Source organism: Ornithodoros turicata, chromosome 5 (genome assembly GCF_037126465.1).
Source record: "Ornithodoros turicata isolate Travis chromosome 5, ASM3712646v1, whole genome shotgun sequence".
NCBI lineage: Eukaryota > Metazoa > Arthropoda > Arachnida > Ixodida > Argasidae > Ornithodoros > Ornithodoros turicata.
Window position 1 is genome coordinate 22,087,097 of NC_088205.1, and position 27,232 is coordinate 22,114,328.

A 27,232-nucleotide genomic window follows, 5' to 3' on the forward strand; every position below is an offset into this window, starting at 1 on the left:
ACCGGAAACGGAACTGGAAACAATAATATTTTCGGTAACCAACCCTGGTTATGAGACATCCTAAAGAGTGTATCCCCAACAAAGTGGTTTCCTGGCAATGCTGTCAACAGATGTTTGCTTTCCTTTGCTTTGCATACTCTAGATATCGTATCTAAATATCGAGACCCAACTGTGTGTGCTCAGGGGTCAGAGAAACTTGCAGTGCACTGTGGAGATGCCCCACGCTTCATCCCAGCTCCACTTGCCATGCACGAGCAGCTACCCCACTATGAGCTCCTGACTGAGCGTGTAACAACCGGCTTCAATCCTATTCGAACGGTGGGTGGAGCGTTTGCAAGCAAGCACCTCCATCACAGTAGATCATAATGATGAAGAGTCTACGGGAGCAGGCCCAATTCAGTACAGTGTCGCCAGAGTTGATAGGGAGCTACAGTACTTTTACCATCACTGTTGTCGCCTTCCTAGCCTTTGGGTGGCAAACCAAGAACTTGACAAATGATTTCATTACCTGTTAATTCAGCGCAAAATTCAATGCAGGTGTCAACATCAGTGCACATATCGAAAGTTACATCAAGGAGGATTGTCATCGTACAGGTCTTCTGTTAAAGCCTACCGAGCCACAGTGCTACTGTCAAACCGCTCGGACATTTCGTTGACGCTCTTTCTGGCAATGTTGATGCTGAGGCAGTAAACATCCAAGTCGTGCTAGTCTATGTAATAACTGTGGCACAGCGTGTTGACAGACGTTTATTCGAGAAAGCAGACTGTTACAAAATCACATGAATACAGTGTCTCGCGCATCGTTATCACCTCTGTGGGCGTAGCTACACCGTCGTATCAGTTGACCTTCAAGGGTATGTTAACCGCGCGATCACAGCAGCCGTTGTTAGTCTAGACTGCCAAAAGCAATACAGTCATCGTCCGTACCTGGCACATTTTCTACTTGACATAGGGCACAACTTTTGCTACTTTTATTGCTCGTATAAAAAAATTAACTGTTGGAACGTGTTTGGTGCATGTCAGCTGCAAAGCTGGCGCGACTGTTCACAAAACAGTCCAAAACATCTGGCTCTGTTGTACACTGTCTCCAGTTTTCGGGAGATGGGAAAAACAAGCATGCTCAAGCTGAAATACTGACATATGAGAAAAGGTTGAGCTGTTTTTTTTGAGAAATAGTTCAAAACATTGGAAACAGAAATAGATTTGGACATTTGATGGTGCAATAGTTTTGTCGGGCAGCCACCGTATTCCAAACATGGCACATGAAGCAACAGGGCCCAGAGAGAACATCCAGCAATGCAGACCAGCACATTACTCTTCCCTCCGAAAAAAATTTGCTCCCATCTGTGGTTTTTGTCAACTCTCCTCCGGATAAGTTTAACTGGTGGTGTACTGGAGACACTTTTGGGAATAAAGGCTGCACAAATGTCTGGTACCGTACAAGTTCAGGAAAGGTTCCACGCTAATACATTAGATGTGAATACATATCTAAAACTAATCAAATTGTTTACTCTAAACAAAGGTATTAATGTTTCCTTGAGACATTAAGGTTACCACCAGAAATGGGAGCTGTCCTCCTTTCCTATCGTAAACTGTGTGCTAGGGTGAAGGCTATTAAGCTGAGTACGAACTGAAATGACAGCATTTTGAAACTAACAACATCCACATAGAATTTATGAAATCTAACAGTAGTGTCATTGCTATTAAAAACTTGAGCATACCTGATAATTGAGTTAGCTGCTGAAACAACGCCATCCCATAGGGCATCCATCTGTTTATTTGTACAATTGGTTGTCAAATTTGAAACAAGTTGAATTATTTCAGTTATGGACAGCGAAGTGTGATCTGGTTGGCTTTCGTCGCAAGACTGGTGACTTTCGGTCAGTAGCAAGAGCAATATTTATGAAAAGTGACATCAAATACACTACTGGTTAGCCCGGGCAGATCACAAAGTCACAAAATTTAATCGAGGGAGTTTGTTGTTACAGAATGTTTCTGCACATGATGGGATAAAGTAGATCCACTGGGAATTTTGATAGCTGCTGTGTGGGTGCTTCTGTAAAGTGCAGGCCAAGTGAGAATTCGTTTAAGGCGGGATCACCCCAATGTAATCTCTACTGGTATCACAGTGTCCAGTTCATCTCGCAAATTACGGCTCTTAGGTAGCCAGCTCTGCGCATAAAATAATGGAAGAGACCATGTATGTATTGACACCTTTTTAATTCATCTTCTGCACACGGTTGAATTTACACAATTCTTTGCTTCCTTGCAAACAAATACATTGAGCCCTATGGGACGAGCATGAAAATGGTTGGTATAACGTCGTCGAAGAAAATTTTCAGTTTCAGAATGGTGTCCAGCAGTGCAAATGTTGATCCTGATCACCATTCAATTGAAGTTTCGTGTCAAGGCACTCAAGTTTCCGCAGTGAACTGGACATAAATTTGGCTCTTTGTCGTCTGCTGGCCAAGGCTGCATTGTACTGCCACCACATCCAGCTTCCGCTGTGGGAGAGGGACCTCGGCTTTCGCACCTAGCTGGGAGAAGGGACAGGAGAAGGTGCGCGAGCAAGCGCGTGTAGGGCAAACTGTCTGATAAGCAAGCTACAAATTCCAACTTTTTCTTTGCAAACATATCCTCTATATCACTCAAGGGCTCGTGACTGAAAGTGTTAGTGGAACATTTGGCTCACGACACGTATTAGGGATCGTAGAGTGTCTCAACTAAATAAAAAAGCTGCCGTTGTTGGTGCTAGCAAGTTTGACTCTTGAGGAAGTTCCCCAGTTGCGTACGATCCGCCTATCCACAAATGACGAGGTCAAGAAAACATCCATCAAAGGCGAGGAAACAATCGAGAAGAGTAAGGAACATTGTAAAGAATGCCCTGATCCTGACGGCTTTTGACATTTCTGGTCATAGTGGACGGAGGATGGAGTAAAAGGTCTTTTGGGCACAGCTACAATGCAAACACCAGTGTCACGGTTGTCATCGGCAAAGATACTGTACATTAGCATGAAGAACAAGTATTGCATTCTTTGTCAATGTGTGGAGTCTGAAGAGAAAGATCCTTTTCCACACACCTGTGCATGCAACTGGACTTAATCTTCGACCTCAATAGAGCGCGACATTATCGTCCAGGGTTTCCAAGAAAGTGAACGAATGTATGGAATCAGATGTACGACACTAATTGGCGATGGAGATAGCAGCATTTTCGTTGCTGTTCAAAGTTTCATACGGTCGATTGGTAAAGAATGTTGAATGCGTGAATAACCTGGTCAAAAATTACACTAAAAGACTGTACATCGCTGCAAAAGACACCAAAGCATTCGCATCACCAGATGGAAGGGAAGCCAGAAAGATTTTGTCGTCAGCGAATATCCGAATCCTAAAGGGTCTCGCAAGGTCGAGGGGGGCTGTACCCCCCCCCCCCCCCCCCACACACACACACACTTGATCTCCAAGGTCGCTTGTGAAAAAGTGCGCTCTTTAGTCATAGGTTGTCATGATTATTCTCAGATTTGATAATGGGGACCTCTAAACACCCGCAACATCCGCCTCCAGAAAAAGATGTGGGAGGGGGGGTTGCACACTTGCCCCCCTGGAAGTACTTTGTCCCCCCTTGGAAAAAATTCTGGGAATGCCCATGGTCTCTTATATAGCGTGTACAGATCCAACGGCAATAAAGAAATCACTATCCAAAATTGTAGGCTGCATTGCAGTTATCTTGGGTTCATCATGATCTTTAATGGGTATATACACCGGCAAACAACAGTATAACAACGAAAAAGTTTTACGTTTGGAAACTCGTCAGAAATTTTTTATGATGAAACTCGAATGAGTTTCGAAACTTCAAAATTTTTCGTTGTTGTATTGTTGTTTGCCAGTGTATATACCCATTAAAGATGTCAATCCCCGGCATTTGGGCTATTTTCAAGTTCATCATGATGTAACGTAAATTCATCATTAAGCTGATATCTGGTGGCAGAGTACTTTTTGTCAGCTCACAAGTTCTTCAACTGGAGCTTTTCCTTCTTTCCTGAAAAAAGTCATATTTGGTACTGGGTCCTGTACTGGTAGGAATGAATCACGTTGATGTCGTTAGAATGCTGATGCAAGTGCAGTGTCCCGAAAGAAGCGTCTAAAAGTGTCCTCCAAACCAGGTAGATGACCCAGTAGCTGCAAAATTTGAAAACACATGTGCATTCAGTATATGTATTTACAAGGTATTTAGGCATATAAATAAATGAAAAACTATTTAAATATAAATATGCTGGCCTTCGTTTCATGAACTCCTTGTACTTCCTAGCTGCTCAGCTAGTGGTGTCCTGCTTCACAATCCAAGATTGTAATAAAGCAGCTGTAACCTGAAAAGAGAAACAAGACAAATTTGCTTGTGAGATCGACTCACGATGAGTGATGGTTTCATGAAAACTGTCTCTTTGCAGAAAACGTCAACGAATACTTGAAGCTAGCGACAAATGCAGACAAGCAGCAAATGCAGCGAATTAAGAACATATTCGAGAAGAAAAATCAGAAATCTGCACAGACAATAGCGCAGCAGCAAAAGAAGCTGGAAACTTATATCAAGCGCAAACGGGACCTGGAAACTCACGGAGCCTCATCGTCATGGCAACCACGAGAGGTATTGCAGAATGTGGGACAGGGGATTAGGTAAGTTACATCGTTATTAGTGGATGCTATACAGAAGACTTTGTTCAGCAGTACCTAACACAAGGCACACTTGATGATGAAATGTATTCGTAATTTAAAGGAACTGTAAAGTGAAATATAATCAGACCATATAATCAGGTACCATCACGTAGAACTTGTCATCACCTCTCAGTTCTTCATACTTATCGCACTAAATAATCTTAAACACTTTCAGTAACTGAAAGGTGGCGACCCTCAACGTTAGCAAAGAATGAAGTTTGAGTCTGCCCGGATTAGCGGACAGGCATCACGTGATATTGAAGTGCAACGTAACACATTTGTGACAGGTTACTAATTACTATTAGACTTTCTTTCGAAGAACAACAGCAATCCTTGAGAAGTTCGGTTTGAACTGTTACCGGTTGTACCGGCGTCATCTGTTGGCCTTTCACTCTCTCCATGTCTCTGTGTTGTCTGCTCGCTGTATCGGTGCACTCGCACTTGCATTGCTAAAAAAAAAGGCTGTTATGGCATCTAAAAACGTTAAGAAAGGTTGCAATCCAGCAGAGTCTGTAAAAAGGCAGGCAACCCCAAAAATGCCACCTTTAGGCATTTACAGGTACTTATAGGTAAATGCCTAAAAATTCAGGCCCTACTTATCACTGTAGAAGTATCATTGTACTGCGTGACCTTGGTGGGTGGCGTGCTCCTGTAGAAGCCACCCCCTTCCATGAGGACCCCCCCCCCCCCCTCCCCATGCCGTCTCCTGAGAGATGGGGCTGTTTCCTCCAGGCATTTTTCTAAACTTGATTGTGCAGTGACAATACACCTCACAGCAAAAATATTGTGACAGACTGCTCGATGAATGAAGCAGGGTTTCCAGCCATGCTACATGTTGCTCAGTTATGGGAGCCTCTCACTTTTGCTCCTTCTCTCTCTCTCTTCTTGGATCTTTCCTCATTTATTGCCTTTTTTTTTTTTGTCCTCAGTGGAGTTGTGGGAAACATTAAAGGTGGATTGTCAGGCTTGGCATCTGTCACACATTCATCAACAGAGTAAGTCGCTTTGTTTTCGCTTTCTTTTTTTTAAAGCAGCATCGCAAATATTTATTCACACGACATATCATATTTGCTAGGTGCACACTCGTAGTGCCTCCGTTGAGAAACAACACATTTGGCACCCTCTGTCATGCATAGATGGTCTTTCCTTCGTTTGTTCTTTTTTTTTTTTTTTTTTTTTTTGCCATGACTGCATTTTTTTGGTACTGTGGTTGTAAATGGGAACTTTGTGATCTGATTTTGGAGCAGCCACACATGAGATGGATTCATTCTAATAATTCAAAAAACCATCCAACCTTCCGACAGGGTCGAGCAGGCTTCTGCAGTTCAATGTCATTGCAGAGTTTCATCTATTGAGAAAGCAATTAATGAGAGCAGTAAAGTGAGCAACTACAGGCTGCTTTGCTATGGGAGCAATTACTGTAAGAAAATGCTGCTTCATTGAACATGGAGTGAAGGAGAATTTCTATCTATCTAAACTTAATATAACTCTCAACACATGGTACATTTTTCCGTAATTGCAATCGTTGGTAAAGCATTGCACAGGATTGATAGAAATTCCTTCAACATCATATCATGGTGGGCCTTGGTCGCTGCCCATCAGTGCAAGAAAGACAGGAGGTGAAACTCCCCATGGAAGCAAGCGGCGGCGCTTGACCAGATAGAGTCAGTTTCGGAGATGGAGAAAGGCAGTTTCCAACGTGACAGATGGCGCAGCACTTGTTTTCCTGGTTCCCATCGTTTTTGCGCGTTCACTTTGAAACGTAACGGGAAACTTTTCAAGCCCTATGGCAGCTTCCACTGCGGTTAACAGGGACCAATGTAGTAAGAAACGTGAATAATGGTTGTATTTACAACACATATCCATGGCATGCTTTGTTTTCTGCAATCAACGGGAAACAAGAGCACCCTGAAAGCTCAGGTGAGCAACCGATGCGGCACAGTGAGAGGCTGGCATGCCAAGCAGGGAAATGGAGGGCGGGAACAGAGTACAGACGGAGCAGCCAACCCACGCACCTTTGCCCGTTCTGGATTCTAACTTGTTGTGGTTCATAATTAAAATACGTACAATACCGGCAGTCTGCTCCCACAAGCAGTTCTGCCGACAAATCAGTTATGCTAGGAAGTGATTCTGTTCTGCTGTTCTTCCCGACATACCACTCTTAATCCAGATGGCACTGATGAAAGTAGCTGCAAAACTCATTATGTTGGTAGTAATTGGTATGTCAGTAGGGAATATCCTATTCAGTCTAGTCCAATTCAGTTTCCCATAAATGGCGGCACCTAGTGAATACAGGTGAAATGGAGCTTGGATAGTCTGGGATTACCGTAATTTCATGCGTATTAGCCGCGGCTTATGTGTGATTTGTTTTTTGTTTTGTTTAGTTTTTTCTCGCGGGCGCTCTGCGACTTATTTGATGACTATTCTTCCCTAGTATTTCCCTCATACTCCGGTTTTAACAAAAGGGTCAACAGCGTCTCGGGAGCAGCACCACCCTGCCAGTACACGAACAATGCGAAACAGTGGCACGTCTACATTCGAGTAGACTGACCTTCCTAGTGCCTTCCCCCAAGCAGCTTTAATGAAAGTGGTGACAGTGATTCATGTCTTCTGGGAGGACACTGATCCTTCGATCTCTGGAAAGCACGCAACAAGGGCACAATCTGCTCTTGGTAGAACACTAGAACTGACCTTCTTTGTTGCACACCATGCCAACCACGGAATATGAACCACAGGGTTTATGGCCTTCTCTACGGTCTCCTTTGTCGCACAAATCGTATTGCGTCGTATTGCCCATGGCTTATCTGCCAGAAAATTTTCAAGACGTTCCTAAAAATGGGTCCTACGATTTACCTGCGGTGCGGCTTATGCGTGTGAAATTACGGTAATAACTAACTGTATTTTGGCTCGTGATTGGCCAGCGAGTTCAAAAAATGGGGGAGCTCCACGTATGGGCAGACCCCTTAATAGCCAGACTCCCTTTTAATACATAGCACTGGTCCTCCTGTATCAACTTTACCTGGTCGCGGGAGAGAATCAAGTTTCACCTTCTGTCTTTCTTACTCCATGCTTGCTGTAAGAACAGTGATCGGGATCAACATCATAGCCCATCATTCGACATCACTGTTATATGTCATCGCTGCACAAGGTCCACAAAGATCGAGCAAACAATTTCTGTGTGTGTGTAAAAATTGTGAAAACAGAATAATTTTTGGCATTTGTAGTGTCTGCTATTTTCAGTACGTATTTTCTCCAGAAGTGCTCAATGAATATAGTTTTGTTATTCAAACTCTTTTTTTTTTTTTCATGCAAGTCAAAATCTTGCTGTTAAATCAAGGGAGTAGCTGACACAAAGAGAGATTCGAAATTCTGCAAAGTTGCTTGTCATGTTCTCAACAAGGCCAACTTTCGTTTTGTGAGAATTCTGTAGAATTATGCCAGAGGAAACACATTTCATTGGCTACCAAATATTTTTCGGGAGCGTACTTATGTAATGTAATACCCTATACCAAATCCAGCAGGTTGGTGCGGTCAGCTCCTTTTTTTTCTTTCCAATGCATATGGAAGCCTAGCACCTAGGAAGCAGCTCAGTAGTGGAAAGTGACTGAAAGTTATTGATAGTTATTTTTAAAAACTTGGCACACAAAGATGGAGAATTTGAGTACTGCACTTCTCAACTTAGAACATTATATACACCGTTATCAATATGCTACTCGTCGCTATGGTGAATTGCACTTGAGTCTCCTAATACCACATTTACTTGCGTATAGGACAGACGCCTTTACCCAAAAATATTGCGCCATTGAGGGGGTATGTTTAATACGGGGGGAATAGGAACGCAACATTTAAGTTACTTTTTACTTAAGTACTCTTAACTCTCGTTTTATTTCGAGAGATCTGTGCCGTTCTCCCACACCAAATCGTCTTCCATGCCATCAAACATGGACGAAATACTCCTCTATGTTGGTCGCATTCGTCGTTCATCACTTCTGGCGCCAGGCGCTCGTTCTCACTGGGCACGTTAAGTAGCTGCTCTTTTATTCCTCGGGCGCTCTGAAATTCGTGCTCCTGGAGCAGCTGTTAAATGGCCGCTTGAACACGCTCGCTGTGCTGCCGTTTCTCCCTACTACTCTCTCTGCTCTGCTGCCGGCCCATGTCCTGCGTTCTCTTTCTTCATTTTCATGGAGAGGAGGGAAGAGGTCACGTGACAGAGCATGATACCCCCAATTCGTACACACTCCAAAAGCAGGTGCGTGAAGAGCCCGCTCGCGTACAAAACTCTGAGTACGAGCGTAACCACTTAATGGTAGGAGTGCCAAACAAACGTTCCGGAGCAGACACTTAACGCGCCCATTGATGCAAGTAGCTGTACATTATGATGGCCGGCGTTGTGGGAGACTGTACGGCTGTGCTACTAAAGTTGGTGTGCATTTAATATGCGGGGAACAGAAAAGTGCCAGTATTTGTGAGCTCAAGTTGTGGGGTGTGTTCAGTACGCGAGCGCATCCAATATGCGAGTAAATACGGTACTAGGCCAAAACATAATTCGTAGCCTTCACCACATATCAAGGGAATGGAATCAGACGTGTTGTGCATGTTCAACCGGCACACACATAGCAACTGTTGTCTGATTAGAGAGCGAGGGCACAGTTCACATTACATTACAACTTGGAACCCCAAGTTCTTACTCAGAGAACTTACTCCGAGTTACTTGAAAACCTAAAAAGGAGCGAGCTCCTCGAAAAGATACTGCAAGTTAAAAGTTCTCAAAAAAAAGAAGCTTAGTCAAAGTAACAAGTTACCCTCAATCAGAGTTCGAGGTAACTCGTTACTGTAACGAAGTTCCTTTTTTTGGTAACTTGTAACTTATCTCGGTACTTTTGCGCTGTGGTAACTTTCAGAGAAACTCGTCCCTTTTTCAGGTAACTTTGCCAAAGTAACTTAAGTTACGTTCCAAGTTACTTTTAACTTTCTTTTCACTCACGTCCACATATTTTCTTGCTTTCTCTCCGGTTCCTTCATGACATTTTTTGCCATAAAACGGGATATTCAATCAATGACAGTATATTATTCAGGAAGTAAGAACCACTGTCATTGAAATGAAGCTGAACCATTGTTCGCCCACAGTGAGCAAGATGCAAAACGTTCGAATAGACCTCTACCAAAGAAACGTCATCATGACATTGGTAGACAGACTGAAACCGAAACAAATCGGAAGGAGAGGGCTGGGTTCCACGAACGGGCACTTGTTCGCTGTCTCCCATTGAAAGAGAAGCAGGACCGAGGGTCGCGTCCCTTTAAGGGACCATATCGTAATCCCCTCAAGACCGTGGCTTTCAGGCGTGACATTGTTCACCTCTAGCTTTGAGCGCACTTCAATTCTACCAAATTTTGGCGCTGTCGAACACTATGACGTCATTTGTTTACAAACAGGGAGAGGTCTATTGTTGGACATAAATGAAAACGATCTAAGCGTGTTATACACCTTCGCAGGCAACTCAAGGTCTAACTCAACTGCTCACTCGCGCTGCACCTGCGTTATGCTATTTTGTGTCCGAAGTAACTTGGAAGTAACTCGCTCTTTTTTTTAAGTAACTGAGAGTCACATTTCAAATACATTTCAAATACATTTCAAATACATCAGCTCGCTTGTACAGCTCCCATGAACCTTAATAACGCCGGAAAAAATTCGGTCCCGTTTCCGAGCGCGATAATAGCCACCCTGGGGGAACTGGGGAAATCTTAAATGAACAAAATCCTAGCGTTAAACCAACAGAAGAATTTTGTTCAACTAAGATTTCTACATGTCCCCAAGGGTTGCTTACTCGCGCTCAGGAACGAGACCATATTTTTTCCATTGTTGACGGGAGCTGTACCCTACTTCTCTGTTCATAGTCATGAACCTCTCTAAGGCAGCTAAAGAAAATCTGTCGTCTGGTAAAGGAGTGATACTGAGGAGAGACGAAGAGCGAGTGATTTTACTGCGTGTTGACTGTATGCAGAAATACCTCATGTCGAACACATGATGACCTGAGATTTTTGATTAATTCCATTTTCACTCTGTGTGTCTACAGTAACAAGTACCCTTCTGATGATGACAGCTCGAGCATGACATCTGAGTCTAGCCAAATGGCACAGTGCACCTCCACGGCAAATATCACTAGTCCTCGCCATCCTCCATTGCCAAGTGTAGCAGCATTTATGCCCAGTGCACCAGCAGAAGGCAGCTCTACAGTAATCTCTGTACCAACACACACTGTGTGTGACACAGACTTGGAATCGGTCTTAATAGAATTGAACGAACGGAAGGAGGAGTGTCAGAGGTTGTCGGAAGAGGTTGAGGCTCTCAAGGTGGGACTCGTTTTTCTGTTTTATAGCAAATAACCCCATTGTGCAATTAAATGAGGCTGTCACGCTTGCTCAAACAAACGGTTTGCAACAGTGTCAGCCCTGTGTAACCCTGAGAAATTCACTTCCTTTAAACACCCTGAAGGTTTTCACTCTGTGCTTAAGTTTTCAGCAAATGAAACTTTGGAAATGTTAGAACCCTGCTATGGTGGACTTGCATTAAAGCCATTTAATCTGATAGTCTCAAAAAGTGAGCACCCACACATCTTTACTAGACCCGTGCAAATAGTAGTTTGAAAACCGAAGCAAATACAAAGTCAATAATTATAGGGCTGAAGTGAATACGAAGCGAATAGCGGATTGGGTTATTTGAATACGAAGCAAGTGACTGTAAAACCGAATCGAATACAAAGCAAATAGTTGCAAGATCAAACGGTTTGCAGTATAGCCAGAGTGTAAATAAAGTGTAAACGTACAAGAAACGTTAGCAAAGAACAGATTTAGTTTAATTTGCAGCGGTATACAAATCTCTATAAGTATGCATTCAGAAGGTGGTGCATTCGAGGACGAAATAGAGTGCTGCGCCACCTTGTTTTGACTTAAGGAAAGGGATAGGATAAGTCTACTAGTGCACTTAAACAGTGTCTCTGGCAGTTTCGCTGTAGATTAGTTCTTTGTTCTTGCATGGCTTTTTGCGCGGCAACCATTTGAATATATATTCGGTATGGAGGAGGCATTCAATTCGATTCCCAATTGAAATACCAATATCTTATTCGATTCGAAATTTCAATCGAACATATTAGTATTCGCTTCGATATTAAAAAAATGGGGATATTCACACACCACTAACCTTTACATATAAGGGAGTTTGTTGCCCCTACATTTTACAAGGATGAGGAAGAAAACCCCCAGTGATTTCGTAGTAGCTTAGTTTTTCAAGCATGCTTTCAGATGTGCATTTCAAATGCAAATAACTGTGGTGAACACAAGTGACTCGTTTCTTTCTTAATATGACCAAATGTGAAGGAAGGCTAATTGTAATATCGGTGTCGTCATTGTTTTCAGAACCAAATGCAGCAGGAGTATACATACTTCTCCCATACCCTCCAAGAAGAACGCTACCGCTACGAAGTAAGTGCTGTAAATAATAGCAGACGACAACATTTTGAGCCCTCTCTTCTTGTAGCGCTTAGAAGAGCAGATGAACGACCTGATCGAATTGCATCAGAACGAGATAGAGAACTTGAAACAAGGCATTGCAGATATGGAAGAGAAGGTGCAATACCAAAGTGAGGAAAGGCTCAGAGATGTCCAGGAGGTTCTGGAAAGCTGTCAAACTAGAGTAAGTGCCTGAAAGCAACCGTATACATGGTAACTTGAGTCTTTCTCAGATCAGCCGCATGGAACACCAGCAACACCAGCACCTCCAGCAGCTGGTTAGCCTGGATTCGCTGGACAATTCTCGAGCACGAGCCCTCTGTCTGAAGCTGGTCAACGTGCTTTTAATGCTCCTTCAGCTTATCCTTCTTCTAATCTCTACAGTTGCCAACATTATAATGCCCTTCCTGCAATCGAGGTGAAGTACATCATATTTAGTTTTGGGATTTAAGCTGATTATTTGTCCAGTTTGTACCCGGAAGTGAGGTTCGCCTGATTCGGGTTAAACCTGATTAATACCGCTAAATCGCGCTACTCCGAGTCATCAGAAGCTACCTGTTCATAGGCAGCGACTGAGGGGCTGGGTCAGGCCCTCCGAGGTGTCTGCCCAGCTGACACTTGAGATGAACGTTTTGAGGGATACAGTACGCTAAGAATCGCGTGTTTCATGTTGGTGAACATGAAAATCACGTATCATGTGGGTGAACATGAAAACATGTACTGTACTTTTGAGAACATGTACTTTTGTGTACTTCGCTGCGGGTACTAAAAAACGATCCCTTAACTCGCGTGAAGCTCTCCAATAAAATAGTGACCTAGAGTTGACCAAATATGAATATAGAAATGAATGATATAAATAAACAAAAAAAGGGTTTTAACCAAAAGTTGCGTTAGTTATTTCAGGCTACAAATAACTGAGCGTCAGGCAAAAAAACGTTAGAAGTAAAAAAAAACAAGCAGGAAGGCCCCTGATTGGCAGGCTGGAATGCATAACTTGGCATTTTTATTGGTCCAGTCAATTTCATTTGCATTGTGCCCAGTGCCAACACCACCTAGATACAGAAAGCCTGTGCGCTCGTCGACGTGACGTAACAATTACGAGTCAGCCAATCAGGATAATGTTTTCAACGGCCGTAGTCAATCCCATGGTCGTGGCCATGGAGAAGAACCACCGTCGTCTACGAGTTGTGATTGAACATCCCTGCGTACTAAATGGGAAAACTTGGAAATAAAGCGCAAAACTGTCTCAGTCCTTCACAAAACTGATTGTCTGGAAAGCGTCTTGCACTTTTTGTCTAAATATTTACGTCTGCAGGTTCCAGGTAAGCTGCAGTCATTTGTGGGTTCTCGAATTCGCAGAATGGTGATTCGCAGTAGCAGACAAATTTCGACTCTTAATTGAAAGAGGGAGGGGAGACAATGCGTAGGCGTTCTCTATCTACATGGTTTTGCCAGTGCAGTGTGAACTATCTCAAGCTATGGGTTCTGTGGGTAGCTGTTACTGTTGGGCCCTGCCACACCTCTCTCCATTTTTTTGGCACGTCTTTGATTGGATGAAGTGGGTTGTGAGGGACTGTATAAAATTCTTGAGACTTGAAAGCTGAGCATGGGTACGGAGGGTTCTAATAATAGATGAGAGATTTTCTACAGTATCTTCATGTGGCTCAACGTAGCTTTGATTGTTCCTTTTAGCTATCGCTCAGTCTTTGGCGATGACGACTCAAACGAAAAACTCGAGTCGTAAGTTTTTCTATTCCAACTTGGCCAATTTCTGAACATTATATGTCCGAATTACACCTTCACCCGGACACTGAACGCAAGCCGTGAATTTCCTAACTGTTTGGTTGAAATCTGTACAGGTGGTAACCCTAAACGGGAACACACTGCTCTCATACTATGTATGTAGTAAACGGATGGCACTTCGATATATATATATATTTTTTTTTACCACCTGATATAAAGAACGCATTACCTTCAGGAATGCACGATATTTCCTTTGTGAAACATTCCTGAGAAAATTACCGTAGCTTACTAGCAGCAAACTCTTCCCATTTCTCCTCCTGCTCGAGGAACCAGAGATGAGGAAATTACGTCCATGGAGGGATTCCTAAAAAATCTGAGTTTTCAGTGGTGAACGGCTCGCAAGGAGGCCTGTTATCTGAAATCTATACTATTTTTGCAATATTGCATTCAATACGGGCGCAGTTCACGCGCAATAAAACACGTCGAGTGGTCACCCGACACGCCCCCTGCAAGTTGACTGACGTCACTTACATCCTTTGCTCACTCCAAGATTGCACCAATGAATGGTTGAATGGTTTTGACGTCACAGTCAGTTTCTCCGTCGTGATGGCAGAGGTGGCATCGAAGTAGTCGCCGTGGTGTGTAGTAAATTCCCTTTTAGACGAACATGAAGGAACTGCGGAAATATGTTCGGCTTATCAGAAGCTCAGCTTAACAGGAGTACCCAAAATTGCCATGGCTGTTGGACACAATGAAAGAGGCTTACAATGACGACACATTGGCAGGAAGCCGTTTAGTATTTCAATCATAAACACACGTTTTGCTTCACATAATGGTGCTTCATTTGTGCGTGTGTTGCCGCAGTTTGGCCCCTCAGGATAGTTCCGAAAGAGTTCGCTTGGAGTTTGAGCAGCCGTCAGGACCACGTATATCTGACTCATGTTCCTGGATTCTCAAAGCCGTCTGCACCGGCATTATCAGTCGATTGCGTCACAGCGTTTCTCCTCCCCCGCTGTCTCCTCACTTACCTCTTGGCGCCTGCTGGGACGTTGCCGAACCCTGATAGGGATATGTGGCTTTCAACAAAAAAATGAACACTTTACTGCAAAGTTGTAGTTGCTGTTTTGTCTTCATTGATTGATGTTACTTCTAAGAAAGTAGCACACATAAGGTGACCCGTTTCCTATAAACACTGTAATAAGCTACCATACTTGAACCAATCGGAAATGCTTTTGCAAACGTACCACATATTTGTCTCTATAAGACTAGATATGCAGATAAAGGCATCATAAAGCATCAGTGGTACGTAAAAAAAGTTGGGCTTGCACAAGATGATTAACTTGTTTGGTTATTTTTAAAAAGTAAAGTACGCTTTGAAATACTTTTTCCGCAGGCTGAGAGTGTTCACTACAGCACTGCTCATACTGGCAATCTGCACAGCCGTGAAACAATGGCCGGAACTATCAGTGTGGTTCAAGATTCACCTGAGCGACCTCCTAGAACGGCTACAGAGATGAACAACAGTCATCCAAAGCCTCTTCAATATTCTGTGATAATTTACTCTGTGAGAAAAAGTTGTAATAAGGTGGTTATCGGACAAGTGTGTTTATAGTGCATTCCACCCATCTTGACAATGTGTCACTTCCAGTGGCCTGCAATGTGGATCGCAACAAAATTGTTGCACACGATTGTTTCACATACATGTTGCAGACGTGTTGAAATCACGTAGGATGTATAAAGTGTAAATTTTTTGTTTGTACTATATGTTTCGTCTCGGTTTATGAGATGCAGTCCAGTCAACTTCGCTTACCTTGGTTGTAATGAGAGAGTAACATTTCCGGAGGTTCCCCTCACACGTTGCATGTACTGTTTTCAGGACAGTTAAACCGTTGCAAGGAAAGTTGCCACATTTTACTACAAATAATTTTAATGTTTGTTGGGCCACAACCTACTGCCACAAATCTAAACTTGGTGATCACAATTTCCTGGTGTTTCAACATCTTCAATGGTAGAGTCGACCACAAACTGAAATTGAATGCACGCTATGTGTTAGCTCTTATGAAACGGAGACAAGCATGTTCATTGTGCACCCTCTCATTTGTGTGGGTTTACTGTGCGAGTTTGTCATTCTCTCGAATGACGCCCTCATAAAAGAAACATGAATTTGCTGTAACAAAGATTGACATTGTAGTTGAAGCTCCTGAAAACATAAGTTTTATATATATATACAGCTTCCCAGATAAGAGCAGTTTTTGTACAATCACTTTATTTCATCACTACTGCTTCCAGTGAGCTGCAAATGAATAAAACATAGATTTAGTTAGCTAATTTATGTGAAGTGCCAGATGACAAAAACCATACACAGCTTTTTTTAAACCATGAAATAAACACAAGTACAGTGCAAGTGGCAACAGTGTGAGAGAGAGAGAGAGAGTGTGAGTTTCCTAGTATGGCTTGGGTGTAAATCTGACTCAACTGCTTTCCATCGACTGCTATTATTTAATCCAAGGCTGTAAGGTCCAAGTGTCGTGTTTGTCCTCATTGACTCGTCCACTAGTTCACAGATGAATACTTTCTAGCTTATGACGAATAACAATGCAAAGAGTAAGATTCTTAATCTTCGCTTGTCTAATACTACGACATAGCAGTTAGTACGCTATGCAGCATGCATTGAAGACTATAGTTAGCTTAAATTCAAAGGCTCTAGGGTTTTTGCACTACAAATGCTTAATCTGAAACTGTTTTATATGATCTTATGGTCTCATCTCTGATGTAAAGTCTAAAAAATTAGCCTATTTGGTTTTCTGAATGTGTGTACTTAAGAAATGGAGTATTTTTCTTTACTTCTGTTTGTGTTAAGAGTTGCAAACGTACGAGTCATGCAGTTACCTTTTGAGAAATTCTCTCTATGGAAGACGTATGTAAAGTGCATTTTTTGTGCAGTTCAGTATGTAAAACAGTATTGAAGGATTCAGATAACTTTCTCGTAATTGTATTTACTGCGTCAGTCAGTTGCCTTTGCCAAGCAGTGAGTGAAACAAGTAGTAGAAGTACTCAACCTGAACCATAAGCCTCCTTGACAACAAAGCTCAGGGGACAGTGAAAAAATTTGCACTACAGGTATCTCCCTTAAAAAGGATGCCCATTATTGGACCGTCAAAAAATTCACTGTAGTGGTATTTTTGTTAAAAATGTGTTCGCTATGAAGGAGTTTTACTGTATAGCAGATATGCCATCTGATTCTGACATGACAGCTGCAGTGCTTTGGAGAAGCAAAGGGCAGAGGTTCATTAAAATCTCTTCTTAGCATCAGTGTGTTTCAAGGATGTAATGAAGTATTTTCATTCCTGTTCATTTTCTAATAGAACAGCTAAATTAGCTTTTCGCACACAAAGCTCTTGATGAATAATTGGCCTGTGAACCAGAGTTCCAACCTGTCATGATCGTAGGTACGGAGGTGCTATTGAGAAACTGTCTACTTCCTTATCGAGGAGCCTTATCGAGGCTCAACGTTACTTAAGGTGAGATTTTCTGCACAACCAATTTTGGAAACCTAAAAATTGTAATGGGCAGTTATGTACACCAATGGCATTACACTACATTATGAGTAGTATGCAAGTATATTTAGCTCAATTGTGCACACAGAATCTATAAGCAGAATAGCATTTATTTTGAAACGTCCACCTATGAGTGATGTTTCTGTCGCAACTGCTCTTTAAAAAAATTCCTGTACTCTAACTTGCATGGCCCACTTCCTGGAATATAATGACCTCCAGGATGGAAAAGGACGCTAGGCGAGCTGAAATGCTGCAATGCCCCACATGATACTTCTGAAAGAAGGAAAGAAATATTAAATTAGCTCCATCATGGCCAGTTTAACTTGATCATCCAAACAAAATGAATGTGCATTGCCACGTTAGAAATGTTTCACAAAGAAATGTTTGACGTATGTTTCACATAGAAATGTTTCACAAAAGAAAAAAAAGTTTCACTCTAATTTCGAAAGGCATTCCAAAGTAGGTCCACTTCTGTTTTAGAAGACAATGAATCATGGGAAAACATTTCTGCAGCCATCAAATTCCACCTTTATGCAACAGTTTGTGGGATGCTAATTTAGTTTTTTGCTAATCATGCGAGCAAGAACTCTAGTTGCTCGTAAATGACACACGATAAAGATCACACCACAGATGACTTGGTAGCCACTGTACAAAGAAGTTGTTAGCATTAGTGGTATAAACTTTTCTGGCAGTCAATATTAATCAATTAAATACACGCCAGCACAAACCAAAATACCGAAAACATCTCAGAGTTATGTTTCCACTGACGAGACCATAGTTTCTTCGAGGTTCTCATTATCTTAAGCAGATGTAGAGGACACGAAACTGCTGAAGCAATTTGTTTTCACCCCACTTTTAATAGCGTACATTTATAAATTCATTTATTACTCTGCCCATAAACAGCACTACTGCTCACTCTTTTATTGTGCAAAAATGTGTAGAGATAGTGTCGAGCAAATGTTGAAATTATTAATCTTGTAAAATTATTCATGCTAGACACAAAAACATCAATAAATCATTATGAACACCTATTATTAAACAAGTACTACAAACTGGTTAATATGCATAGTTGAGAACGCACAGAAGACAGCACAAAGACTGCATTGAACTGCAACTGACGAGTTTAATTAAACCCTACACAAACAGCCCCCCAAATCCAAGGAGAGGAAGTGCACCTCATTCAGTGAAATTGGCAGAGAGAGTGTCCTTCATGCGTTCTCATCTGTGCATAGTTCCAATCAACATGCTCTGCTCGTTCTTTCGTTATTAAATGGGTTAATGGACTGTTACTTAACTCAAGGATGTCTCAACCGCATAGAGAGAGCCTTGTTTCAAACGGTCCATGTTTCTATGAACTCACAGGGGAGCCCTATCAGGAAACCCTATACCATGGACAGTGATCTCATTACAAGATAAATGTGAGTGGAGCCTTTTGGAGAAAAATAAACCCCACACATCTGGTGATGGAATAGTGCAGGCAGGCAATGAAGTACCGTATTTTCACGCGTATTAGCCGCGGCTTATGCGCGAATTTTTTTTTTCGCGGACGCTCTGCGGCTTATCCACGGTGCGGCTTATCTGATGGCTATTTTTCCCTGGTATTTTCCCCATACCCCGGAGTACACGAAAGGGCCGACAGTGCCTCATGTTTTTTCGGAACAGGACCGCCCTGCTAGTGCACGAACAATACCGAACAGGGGCGGGTCTACATTCGAGTGGTCTGACCTTCCGAATACATTCCCCCACGCAGCTTTAACAAAAGGGGTAACAGTGATTAATGTCTCCTGGAACACCACTAATTCATCAATCGGCAAAAAACACGCAACAAGGGCACAATCCGATCTTAGTAGAACACTAGAACTGACCTCCTTTGTTATACATCATGCCGACACCGGAATGTGGACCACAGGGTTTATGGCCTTCCCTACGGTCTCCTTTGTCGGCAGGAAGGGTTCAATACACCTGCCATCGGGATAAAACGTGGTCAGCTAAGCGTCAGTTCTCATTTGACCTGAGCAGCAGCATTCGTGGACACGGGCACGGCAGTTAGAGGTAAGGCATGGCTCCAACGCGGAGGCACAGCTACGACAGCGGCTTCAAACTAAAAGTCGTCGACGTCGCGGACCAGTACGGGAACAGGGCAGCTGGCAGGGAGTACGCCGTCGACGAGTGTTGAGAGTCTCTATTGATTTTTTTTGTGCATCACTGGTTTAGCGCACAAAGCAGTCACGTCGTATTACCCGCGGCTTATCTGCGAGTGCGGCTTATCTGCAAAAACATTTTCAAAATGTATCCAAAAACGAGTCCTGCGGCTTATCTGCGGTGCGGCTAATACGCGTGAAAATACGGTACTCAAATGAGTGGTCAAAGCAAGAAAACTTTATTAAATAGTTTACCGGGATCTCTCAATTTTGGCCTTTGATTGCATCATTACCAGTGATGGGCAAAAAGTAGTTATAAACCTTTTTATTTCATGTGAGCACTGTGAAGCAACTGTGGCAGTGAGTGTCATACAGACGTGGACATGGATGAGAGAGTGGGATTACTGTGCATCCTGGGCAGACTTCAGTGGGAGTGTGCCGAGAGCCATCTAGGAAGTGTGCCAGAAAACCCCAAAATGCCTTTCTTTTATCAGTAATACTACCTAAATGATATCTGTTTTCCTCGTATACTTCCAGTGGATGACTGTGGAACCTGTCTACCTGATTTGTGTCCTTGTTAGATCCTGAAACCTCATGCATGGAAAACCACCAACAAGCCCTTTAATAGGAATCATCTGGAGAACAGTGTCAGTAACTTTGCCACAGGCAAGCAAATAAGGTCCTGAGGAAATCGTTAACCTGAGAGCTACCCCTGATTGTTTCTATGCATATGGAAAGCTTACAAGTGCATATAAAGTGCAAAAAGGCCAGGGTAGTTAAAAGATCTACAAAGTCACAAAAATAGTTTTAACTAGAGGTGTGCAAATATTCGAAACTTCAAATTCCAGTCGAATAGTTAATGCAATTCGAACAGTGTTCACAGTTATTGCACATGTTTTTCCAATATTTCTGAAACTTAGTGTAGCAGCTTCATTGGTGTACTCTTACGTCAGCATTGTGGACAAGGCCAGGGCAGCTGCGCAAATTTGTGTTTAGTGAAACGTGTTGTGCAATAAAAGTAACTACGTGTAAGATTTTATGCAGACCCGAAATGGGATGGGTTAAGTAGGCGACCCGATTTACAGTCATAATGAGTGTAATGAGTTTTTTGAGTCATAATGAAGAACATTTGTGAGTAAAATGAACGATATCACGAGTGAGCATATACGGGATGCGCGCTGTCGAAATTTATGCATTTTCCGTAGACACCCCTCACAAAAAGACCGTTGGGGGTGTTGCCCTAATTCACAATACGATGCACTCGCTTTCGTTTCGAGATGAACACGGTGATGTAGATTACTTTGAGGTATCACAACTCGGGGACGAGTTGTGAGGTTCTCAAAACATACCGTATTTTACAAATGAGGCAATTTCGCGATTTTTTATCTCCTAAAGTGCAAACCCTAGGACCTTCAGAATTTAGGATGCAATGCTACACACCCCAGACAATGCGTGGAAAAAACTTCAGCTGAGTATGTCATATAGTTATGAAGATGCGTGGCGTCAAACTGCGTAAGAAGCGCAGTGATCGAAATGCCTTTCATTAAAAAATAACCACCAATTATTTTGAACTACTTTCAGCACCAATATGCCTCCTAGGGACAAGGCTTTAAAGGGAGACTCCGGGACAATCTGAAACTATTATAATGGCTGTGTAAATATGTCCGATACATTCTTCCAAAATGAGAAATACAGTTGGTTTGGCAATATGGGACTCATTAGTTACCAAAAGAGCTGGGAAGCTCAAAACGAAACCGAAACTTCTGCAGGTTCCCTCTACTACCTCCTGTACCATGCGTGTCGTCACCGGTAGTCTCGTGTGGGCCACTGGCTGTTTTTCGGGCACACGCTTTGTAACTTTTTGGTGTCGCGTGGATGACCAGTCGTCTGGTTCTTCGATTTCGTTCTAAAATATTCGCCAGCTGTAAAAGCAAGACCTACAGAAAGTCGTACATGAGGAATACCGGTGAGGTGAAGCACAGTGTTGCTTGACTGCTTTTCCGTGGAGGAGCGCCTGGTCACTCGAAGCAAAATATTCATTTTCTAATCATCTGGGCCACTTGGGGATGAGAAATTGTATTCACTGAAATATCATAGGGTACGGATTGATGTCGCACTGTTACCTCAACACGTTTTTGGTGCGGAGTCTCCCTTTAATATATGTTTGAAAGAAAAAAATTGGAGAGGTGGACCGGACCACCCTGCCTGATCCGGCGTGAAATCACCCAGCATCTCTTTCACATGAGACATGTGTCGGTCAAATGAGTGGCTCTACTCCTTGTCTACAACACTGTTCAGCCCACATGTACAAAGACTAGCTTTTCTGCCTGACAACTTGTACTTGTGCTCACAATAATTCCCATACGGGTCCACTCTCCCACAAGAGACTGGAACGTTTTTGGTGTTATTATCAGTCATGATAGGTCCTATATATACAATGTGCATTAACCTAGGTGCCACTAAATGTATTTGCAACATCCAGTTTTGCATAGATTTGCAGTTTGTAAAGAAGTAGAGAAAGTACAGATGCAAACAAAAGGACGGACACCTAGCAATGTAATGTGTGTCGTAATAGCTAAAGCAGATGAGCTTCTTTTACTTATATTTTATTTTGACAGAAAATCTGTAGGCTCCCCCATTAGGAGCAGCAGTTCCCCAACAGGCACAAAGTTACAACATTTAGCAAAGTGACATATTCAAAATATTCTAATTAGGCCTTCCGGAAATTTCAAATTTGATTGGATATTGAAATAAACAATTCAAATTTGATTCACAGTGTCTGCAAGATATCCAATTCGATTTCAAAAGTTTGCTGTTCGCACAGCTCTAGTTTAAACTGCTGGTGCTCAGATGTAGTTGAACTAGTAGTTACACTACAATTTCAAGTAAGTAGTTAGTAATTGTAGTTAAACCGCTAAAGTAGTAGTTACTGCCCACCTCGCATTAATAAATAAGTGCTGTACTAGCAAAAACAAAAATTTTGTGTATTATGTGTTACCTTTGGGAACTATGCTGTCATTCTCTCCAATTATGTGTAACGTTGGGATGGTAACTAAGCTTGGCTCACAGACAACATCCCAGTACAGGGACCTGGACTCGCCGCCCGCAATCATCACTGCAAACCTGAAATTGCTCTGGATTTCTGAAATCAAAAATTTGTCAATTAATGCACAAAAGCAAGGGAGGGCTTTCACTTGTTGATGCGTTCCCTAGCTTCTGTCAACATAAGGCACTGCTATATTACAAAAACTCTGCATTCTACAAAAAAATAGGAAACTCCAAAAAAATACCCTCAGAGTTTGGCAAATACTTGCGAAAATGTTGCTGTACTACCAATCCTCTCTACTGCCCATCTTGCGCACTTTCTTCCCATACACACTAATTTCCCATGCATGCTTTGAGACGTTGGATGCCCCAAGGCACTGAACCTTCAACACCAAGCCAGTCCCAAAACTGATATGATGGGCCTCTTTTCTTTCTTTTTTTTTTTTTTTTGCAACAACAGACCTTGTTTGACATAATTTGCAAAAAGATAATACATATGCAGTTGTCAGTCAAATCTCTAACGTCATCATGGTTCATGTCAGTGTGACATTTCTTTGACGCAGGCACATTATTGATGGCCCTTTTCACACAAGTGTGGAAGTGATTTCGCTTTTTCGCAAGGGAGAGCTTCATTTGGCAGCTAAAACTGTTAAACATTGAGGTTGCTGGCACTTTAGACCTCACTTAGCATGTCAAGAAGTTTGCAGACAACAGTAGAAGTGGTTAAGTTACTCTGTGATGACATATTTGGAAATCCTGGTGCTATGGTGGCTGGCATCGCGTTAGACTCCTGTTTTGCTGAACGACATGTGCACACATGGTAGGTGATGCAGAACCGTTCTCTTGGCATTGGACCCCCAAGTATTGTTTGCAGCAAATCAACATGTTTATTCAAATTAATAACAGAAATACTATCGGAGTGTTAACACAAAAAAGTTTTAAGGGCGTAGAATACTAAAATGTTGCAAAGAAAAATGGCTAAGTCCACAACAGCCCATGAAAAGCGTAACTAAATTAATGGACTTGAAATGGTACAAAACTGGTTGGATTAAAACAGAAGGCTTACTTCCAAGGGCTTGCAGAAACAGAACAAATGTAACCATTGTGGCTCCCTGACTAAACCCTAATATACCGTCAAAAGGACCCTGAAATGGAAATATCACGTCAACGCTGCGATCATCAAGCTGCTCATATCTCACGTGTGATATCCAAGCTTCCCTTATGGCATTTATAGATCTCTCAAAGACAATGCTCTTATGGGAGAGTTCCAAACATGTGACTGTATCATCAGACATTGAATACCACCAGGCACATCTGTCACCTGCAAAAGAGAATACTGTTAACAACACATTGCCGCTCTCATCTAATTTATGCTATATTACCTTCTTGAATTCCGTTTTCACACCGGGGAGGAAGAACATTTGGAGCATCAATGAATTCTTCAGGAAAAAATTGAAGTGTTATTGAAAGAAACAAGAGATTAGCTTTTCTATGTACCTAAGTCAAGTAGACTTTTTGTCGCTTTACGGAATGCCCCAATCTTGGAAGCAAACACCTTTGCATTCTGTCTGTTGTGGGATATCATTAGCGTCACAAGAGTGGAATCATAAAAAGTGCTGCTTACCCATATCCATGCAAACAAAGGACCTGCAAAGGTAAAGTTTGTGTCTCATGTTTCCTTACAGAGCAAGTTTATGTTTGAACAAGAGCATTATTGCTTGCCGGTATGGCAGTAACAAGCAGTTGCATTAATTATTACAACGGGATCAACAGTGGGAGGTTTCTGGGGCTGGCTACGTTCTCCTTACATCAAGCCTTGTTTAGATCAGAGAGTCTAACCGAACCCGAACCGAAAACCGTTATTAACCGTTATTTTTGGCCGAACCGGAACTGAACCGAACCAAAAGAGTCGACGCCATATTGGAGCTCAACCGGAACTAAACTGGTAAAAAAATACTGGTTTCCGGTTCAAATAACGGTTCACACGGAATTAAGTGCGAAACTTTCGATGTTGTGCATGAACACAAAAATTATTTTCGTATTTTTTCTTCATTTATTAGCTTCGTAGACATCGTCTTTCTTGCCGAAAAAGTCGTGCCCTGCAACAATGATTTGGATCTTCTCGAGTCACAAAATAGCAACAGATAGTAACTGAAAACTGCCAGGACTACTAACGTCTAAGACATACACATAAATATATATAAGAATTAAAGGTCAACAGGACATTAGGGACAGTTTTGGGTAGTAGTCATTAAGTGACATATTATAATAATATACTAGTCCGAGTCAGCTATACACAGGGTGTCCTGGCGCTGCATTGCAAGATGTCCTTAACTGCAAGATGTCCAAAACCTGTCAGTTTTTCTTTGACAGCGCTATGTCTTCGAGATCATCTCTACCGTTATCGTAGGCATCCTGTATATAAATACCAATACGCGGACCAACCGACGTATATGTCGTTGGCTGTGCGACCTTTGGTCTTTCAAATATTCTCCCCTTCGTTTTTTCTTTTTCTTCTTCTGTTCTCTTGCACGTAATGCCTTGCAAAAGCAAACTACCTGAGCTCAGCTCTAGCACGTATTCGTGTATATAACGCTGCAGCATAATTCCCAACGTGTGCGCGTGTGAACTTACATAAGCCCCTTATACGCTAGCCACACTTAATGAAACGGAATGGCGGTAAGTTCACCTCCTCACCAACTATAATCTTGTGTGGCGTCGTTCTCTCCTGGCTTGTTGAAAGCAGGGGCATGTTGTCAGTCATTCGGGACGATGGTTGCTCAGGAGGTGAAGTTACTGTCGTTCCGTTTAAAGTATTAAGTTTGCCGCGTGCCTAGGGTACTAGAAAGTAAAGCACCGGCCACACTCATGCTGGTCAGAATGAAAAGAACATGCCAAGTTGGCTTGCTTTGTGGATTTAAAATAAAAGAAGCAAAAACGACCATACTGACACAGTATCTAAAACTCGCCAGTGGGTCTAAAATGAGTCGAACTCTCTGTTTGCACTTGCTTTGTCTTTGTTCCACAGACACTTCACTCTAACGCTGAGCACGGCGGCGGTCAGTGCTGACACAATAACGTGCCCCTTACACATAAAGTCCCCGAGCTCACGATCGCACCATTCCAATCCAACTACATACCATGAAGCGTCGTTATTTGATTAACGTGTATTCGCGATCCTGACTGGTAACGAATAATTTTAATTACGTAAATGACTTAGGCCAAGATAGCAGGCTTGGTTGACAGATATTCCTGGTGAGATTCCGCTAACAACCCCGCGACCTGAGCTACGTGCGGGGAAAGTCAACCCAAACCAGTAATTCATGGGTATGTTCTTCTTGTAACCGCTACTAATCTTGTCTTTCATGTCGCACAAACTCTTTGAAAATCCTGAACGACCACTGACGCGTTCCTGCCCACTTCAAACACTGTAACACACACACGGAAGCTTCTTTTAACCTGCCTGTTGTGCTTCATTCGCACCCATCGTTCCTGAACCGGTTCGGAAACCGAACCGTTTTGAACCATTATAATTGCCTTCTGGACCTGAACCGGATCCGAACCCTTATCGCCGAACCTAAACCCGAACCGGACCGTTAAACGTTTCGGTTCGACTCTCTGGTTTAGATACACAAGGGACACATCTCCTACACATCACACACACAGACGTCGAGGCTTCTCAAATGACGTTGTTGAAGCGAACTATATCCAAGACTGGCACAAGCATCGCCAATATCTCGATAAAGTACGGTGGAAATGGGGAGAGCAGTTCGAGAGCATGGACTGGAAGCCCACTGCCTTTTCATTAACTTCATTCTTCAATCGAAATATCCACCTAGGCCTCACTACGTTTTGAAAAAAAGGTATTGTGCCCCATGGTAGCGAGAGAACAACAAAAATGTGACAAACCCGCAGCTTCGTGACATTCGCCATCGTCATGCGGACCATGTGTTTTCAGGTTAGTTACAGATATATCTTTATAGACATAGTTCGTGTTCAGGCTGTGCTTTTCCCTTTGTAACGAGGCAGTTTACCCTCACGGGTATCCAATGGCACAGAATTAGTTGCCGCAGGAAACCGCTTGCAAGGCGTTACTCGTTTGCCTTTCCCTCGCCGCGTCGCGTGTCGCTTCGTCGGCTTTCATGGCAGAGCCGTTCGCCGTTCCATCGTCGGCTTTTGTTGGCTTGTTGGCTTTGATGATGATGATGATGATGATCGTGTTGGCCGTTCCCTTTATACCGGGCGGACAGCGTTCTGCGGGGGCAGTGCGCGTCCTAGCCTAAAAACACAGTTCCTCAGTCTTTTTCACCAGTTGTGGTCCTGTTATTGTTCCTGTGGGTTTTCTCCCACCACATACTCAGACGTCGTTTGACTGCATCGACGTATTTTCCTGTGCCGAATCCAAGCGCTTCCTCTAGAGATGGCGCTTCTATCGTAGGTGTCAGCTTCGTACATTCCACTACGATGTGTGATATCGATTCTCGGATTTCTCCACAGGCGGCGCAGTTGAGGTCCATATCTGTTCCGTCC

General features: G+C 42.7%; 2 protein-coding genes across 5 annotated transcripts in view; one reads left to right on the plus strand and one right to left on the minus strand.

The window, feature by feature from the left end:
• LOC135394213 (transmembrane and coiled-coil domains protein 2-like) overlaps positions 1–17,271 on the plus strand; it is a 31,940-nt gene extending 14,669 nt beyond the window's left edge. For all 3 annotated transcript variants that reach the window (XM_064624824.1, XM_064624823.1, XM_064624825.1), the window contains exons 5-11: positions 4,446–4,671; positions 5,640–5,705; positions 10,785–11,061; positions 12,124–12,189; positions 12,245–12,400; positions 12,450–12,634; positions 15,353–17,271. In XM_064624824.1, coding sequence (XP_064480894.1) covers positions 4,446–4,671; positions 5,640–5,705; positions 10,785–11,061; positions 12,124–12,189; positions 12,245–12,400; positions 12,450–12,634; positions 15,353–15,476 — 1,100 coding nt within the window. In that variant the 3' untranslated portion in view covers positions 15,477–17,271. The remainder of the gene's footprint in view (positions 1–4,445; positions 4,672–5,639; positions 5,706–10,784; positions 11,062–12,123; positions 12,190–12,244; positions 12,401–12,449; positions 12,635–15,352) is intronic.
• Positions 17,272–17,608: 337 nt separating this feature from the next.
• LOC135394214 (esterase OVCA2-like) lies at positions 17,609–26,868 on the minus strand. Of its 2 annotated transcripts, none has more exons than XM_064624826.1 (8): positions 26,612–26,868; positions 24,327–24,349; positions 24,200–24,270; positions 24,085–24,141; positions 23,902–24,023; positions 23,769–23,847; positions 22,656–22,799; positions 17,609–17,789 (listed from the first exon to the last, which is right to left on the minus strand). In XM_064624826.1, exons 1-8 carry the CDS (start codon positions 26,648–26,650, stop codon positions 17,644–17,646), a joined length of 681 nt encoding a protein of 226 aa, XP_064480896.1. In that variant the 5' UTR covers positions 26,651–26,868; the 3' UTR covers positions 17,609–17,643. The 2 variants fall into 2 exon arrangements, with proteins under 2 accessions (XP_064480896.1, XP_064480897.1); XM_064624827.1 differs by lacking the exon at positions 26,612–26,868 and adding an exon at positions 26,166–26,509.
• Between the last annotated feature and the right edge of the window lie 364 nt (positions 26,869–27,232).

Excerpts from the sequence above, each read along its gene's own strand:
- LOC135394214 (XM_064624826.1), bottom strand. The coding sequence starts at position 26,650 with ATGGTCCGCATGACGATGGCGAATGTCACGAAGCTGCGG. Across the intron at positions 24,271-24,326 it reads CTTTGTTTGCATGGATATGG|ACAGAATGCAAAGGTGTTTG; the intron begins GTAAGCAGCACT and ends ATCCCACAACAG. Across the intron at positions 17,790-22,655 it reads TGACAGCATAGTTCCCAAAG|AAGTATCATGTGGGGCATTG; the intron begins GTAACACATAAT and ends TCCTTCTTTCAG.